Source organism: Varanus komodoensis, unplaced genomic scaffold (genome assembly GCF_004798865.1).
Source record: "Varanus komodoensis strain SLA01 unplaced genomic scaffold, ASM479886v1 scaffold80, whole genome shotgun sequence".
Classification (NCBI taxonomy): Eukaryota; Metazoa; Chordata; class Lepidosauria; order Squamata; family Varanidae; genus Varanus; species Varanus komodoensis.
In genome coordinates, this window is record NW_025336482.1 from 2,327,667 (window position 1) to 2,332,172 (window position 4,506).

The window sequence follows — 4,506 nt, forward strand, 5'->3', positions numbered from 1 at the left end:
AGCACGGCACATGAGGAAAAACGAATGAGGAGGGTAGAGAAGCATGTCATCTTTCAGCAAAGCTGAGAGGCAAGGCTCCTTCCTGGGAGAGGCCTTTCTTTCTTTCTTTCTTTCTTTCTTTCTTTCTTTCTTTCTTTCTTTCTTTAGGGGACTTCTATGCCGCCCCATTCGCCGAAGCCTCGGGGCGGCTCACAACCATAAATAAACTTCCTTAAAATAATATAAATTAACAGTATAAATTAAGTCGCCCTGGCCAAAGAATAAAATGAATAAATACTATTAACAATTAAAATGACATTTGAATAAAAAAGTCTTCGCCTGGCGCCGAAAAACAAATAATGATGGCTCCAGGCGGACCTCTCTGGGGAGCGCATTCCATAGGTTGGGGCACCACCGCAGAGAAGGCCCTCCTCCGGGTGCTCACCCTCCTTTTAGCAGGTTTCCTCATAGCCCGGCCCCACTCCTGGGGGGCTCGGCACTTGGCGGTCTCGAAATGAGGCCTGCTCTGCCAAAACTCTGTTCTGCCCACACAGAAGAAGGGGCTGACCCCCTGAGGATGCGGCTTCGGGATCTTGGCCAGGGGAGGGCAGGGGGAGGGAAAGAAACATCATCTGTCGTCTTAGAGTTCATTAATCATTGCACCATTGTAACTGCTTCCTGTTTGCCTGGAATATTTGTACACAGTTACTTGGCCACGGAATGGATTTCCATGAGTTTGGGGAGGGGGGGGTTGGTCTCCCCACCCTTTTCCTTTCAAGCCACTCATCACTGCCCTCCCAGGCTTTGTCATGGGCCATTTCATCTTTTTTTTAAGGTAGTGGGACAAAACCCAGAGTGCATTATGGGATAGGACTTCGGGCACGGCCCTGAAGAAGGGGGGGTGGCTCCACTGAAGGAGTCCCCAAAGTGTCCTTCATGGACACTCTAAAGTATGTTTTACAAGGGTCTGTTTCCTGCCCAGAAGGAAAGTACAGGTCAGCCTGCAAGGCTGTAGCACAAGCCTCACACCGGCCTCCCCCCCCCCCCCTTTGTTCCTTCATGAGAGCCAGAGTGGTGCGTAAGTCTGCGAGCCGGGAGCCAGCAAAACCGTGGCGTGAAGGTCATCTGCTGCGCAAGCAGGCAGCCTATCTGCGATTTGCCATTTGGGGACGCCCACACCGATGGCCCGCCTTGCAAGGGTATCGTAAGGGTCAGCCAGAAATCGTGTAACGTGTTTTAATAGGATGGATGTTTCTAAAATTGGGGAAGATGAAAGGGATGTTGACTTGGCTGGCCCACGACTTGGTCTTCCCTAACCAGGTGTCTTCCTGGTGGGCTGAACTCCAAGTTCCATCATCTGCAGGCCGCTTAAGAGGCAGCCCTGAGGGCGTGCACGTGCGTTCCGGTCCCTGCGGGGCCATGAAACTCCCGGGCTTGGCCGGTCTCCGACTCGCAGCCTCGCCCACCGGGAAGGGACAGCCCTGTGGCCCCTCCGGCCCATCGCAGGCACCAGGACAAGCCACAGGGGTCCAGTCCCGGGCCGCGCGAGAGCAGCCCGCGCGGGCCCAGCGGCGGTGGCAGCCGGACGCCTGGGTCCTCCGCGCAGGGAGGAAGCGCTTCCCGGCGACGCCCCCGAAGCGGCCGGACGGCCCTGGGAGGAAACGTCCAGGCTGCGGCTTCCTTTCTGAATCAGATCCCCTCTGCAGCTGGGCGCGGAGAGGGGGCGCCCCGCCCGGTGCTGGCTCTGGGGGCCCCTTCCTCCGCCCCCCGGCCAGTGCCGCGGGAGCCCCGATCCATGGACCCGCAGGACGGGGAAGGCGCCCAGGGAGCATCCCCGCACGCCCGCCCCCCCGCCCGGGCGCGGACCGCGTGCTTACTCCCGAGGAGCCCCTGGCCTTTTGCAGCGGGACGAGCAGGCAGCACGCCCCCACACACACCCCCCTCAGCTTGCAGCGCACGGGCCGCCTAGCCCCGCGGGCTATTTGGTTTCCAGCCGGGGAAATGGGTAGGTGCGGGGGCAACTGGACGCCCCCAGGGCAGGACAGACACCCGTGGGGGTTGTGCAGCGCCTGTCTCGCGGGTCTGCCGGCTCTGGGGCGCCACCTGGTGGCCAGAAGCGAAACAGCCGCTGGAGCGCCGGCAGGATCGGTCCCGGCCCGCCTCCGGATGAGCGCCAGCTGCGGGCCCGCGGGAGGGCCGCGTAAGAGCGGGCCCTTCCCTGCTCCCCGCTTCAGCCGGGTAGGTCCCTTCCACACCTGCGCGCCCTGCCTGGGTCTCCTGCTGCAGGTAGTTGCCTTCCTGGGTGCCCCCGCCCCCCCGCTCACAACTGTCCTTCCTCTGGGGACATGCCCAGTTCCTGGCTTCTCTGCTGGGAGCCCCCATCACGCAGGCGGGGTGCCGATGCTGCCCTGGCCTGCGCTGGGTGGGCTGGCCCCGTGCCTCCAGCTGCCAACACTGGGCGCCAGGGGCCTCTCATGGACAGACAGCCCGTGCGACTTGGATGGCCAGAAGGTTTTCCTGTCTCAGGCCATGAGCTGTTCCCTCTCCCATTTTCGCCCTGCCCAACCAAACCCCTCTAAGAACAGGGAAACGGAGAAGGGGCTCCTGAGTCTGGCTGCTTTTTCCTCCTCCCTCCACTTCCTCTTTCCTTTTGTGCCATGTCTTGTAGCCTGCAAGGCCGCCTCCATGCATCTTAATGGGAAATTGTTTCAGTTAAAGAGTTTGGGTTAAGAAGCACCATAGAGACACTCCAGCCCATGCAGAGCAGGGCCCTGTTTGCTCAGAAACAATGCGCTCATAGCCACAGGTGAGCAATAAATGAAGGAACTGACTATTCACCATAAAGAATACTACTTTTATTACATTTCCAAAGAAATCTTTCACGCCTGCCAAAGCAGCCAGTGAGACATTGGTGTTCATCTGTTTTTGAGGTTCAAAACTAGAAATGTGGTGTGGGCACCATGCCCCATGAGGACTGGCAACTTAGGAGTTTCCCCCTGCCCTTGTCAAAATCCCTTTGCAGTGCCCATCAGCCAGGGGGCACCGCTCTGTGGCCAAGAACGGCCACCTTCACTTGCCGATGCAGAAGTCCTTGAAGATGAGCTCCAGGATCTCTTCGGCCCCCACCTGCCCCGTCAGGCGGCCAAGCTGACGCCGCGCCTGCCGCAGCTCCTCGGCGGCCAGGGCCAGGTCCAGCGGCTGGTAGTGGCCGAAGCGTCCCAGGGCCTCCAGGCACTTGGTCAGGCAGAGTCGGTGGCGGGCCTGCGTGGGGCTGGGGGAGCCAGCCAGGGGGTCGCCGCACCTGTGGGCCCAATCAGGGAGAAACGTGGGCTAAAGCATCTGGGTGGGTGACGGATCCTGCCCTGTTCCAAAGTATACTGCCCGGGCCGGTAACAGCCCTGGGAAGGCACCTATGGAGGTATGCGCCTAACCGTACCGGTGTTGTGCTCGAGCGATTCTGAGCCAGAACTGCTGCTGGGTCGGGCTGGGGGTCCCTCTTGCACATGTTTCTGTGCCCCAACCCCAGTGGCCCACCAGCTGCCCCAAAGAGAAACCAGAAGCAGGAGAGGTGTTCCAAGCCCCAGCAATGGGCCTACACAAACAGCCTGCCTCTGATACCGGGGGGAGGGCGCGAGGTGCAGAGAGCCATGAGGACTAGGAACTTGTGATAGCCACCTCCTCTGTGAATTTGTGCACTCGCCTTTGAAAGCCCCCTGAATCGGTGGCTGCTGCGACATCGCACGGAAGGGAGTCGCGTCGTTTGGCCAGGTGCTGCGTGAACGAGGCCCCCCTGCACGTCTTTCCGAAACACCTGCAACCTGGTTACGATTCCATCCATGCGCAGCCAGGGTTCCCCACAGTCCCAGCATCCCCAGCTCACCATGCTTTCAAGTGTCTCCCAGTATCTGCTTCTAGCCACGTGCTGATACTCTATGCCCCAGCATGCCCCCCCAGCTACACTGGCTGAGGATGCTGGCACTTCCAGTCCAGCACATGGCCAGAGGCTGGCTTTCCCCATCTCCTGTCCTCACATTTGGGCCAGCTGCTCCTCCAACACGTGCAGGAAGGCCACGATCCCGTCTCCGGTTTTGCAGGAGAGCAAGCAGGCGGGAGCCAGCTCCAGACGGGTGCAGGCCCCCTGCAGATCCGCCCGGCCCCGTTCTCCAAGGAGGTCCGTCTTGTTCAGGACCAGCAGATACGGCCGGCTCCCTTCTGGCCCGTCGGGCAGCAAGATGTCCTGCAAGGCGTGGGCCAGCTGGTCCGGCTGCCGGGCAGCCTCTTCAGCATCGAAGACGAGGAGGAGGAGGTCCGCGGCCTTCACCCTGTGGGGAGGGGCAAGCAAAGGCGTGTCCCCAGGATCCGCCGAGGCCGCAGGCTGAACCGCTTCCGACCTGAGCACCCTCGTTCCAGAGCTGGGCAGGACCAAAAGTACCCCCAGGCCAGAACGGTTTGCTAGAAGCGCTTTTTGCCCAGAGGCCAACCCTTGAGAGGAATTATTATTATTATTATTATTATTATTATTATTAT

General features: G+C 60.1%; 1 protein-coding gene across 1 annotated transcript in view; it reads right to left on the reverse strand.

Annotated features, from left to right (window-relative positions):
* Positions 1-2,812: 2,812 nt before the first annotated feature.
* The window catches only part of GTPBP3 (GTP binding protein 3, mitochondrial), a 10,727-nt gene continuing 9,033 nt past the window's right edge, over positions 2,813-4,506 (reverse strand). The window contains exons 6-7 of the mRNA XM_044455912.1: positions 4,011-4,301; positions 2,813-3,280 (exon numbers count right to left, since the gene is read on the reverse strand). Coding sequence (XP_044311847.1) covers positions 3,049-3,280; positions 4,011-4,301 — 523 coding nt within the window. The 3' untranslated portion in view covers positions 2,813-3,048. The remainder of the gene's footprint in view (positions 3,281-4,010; positions 4,302-4,506) is intronic.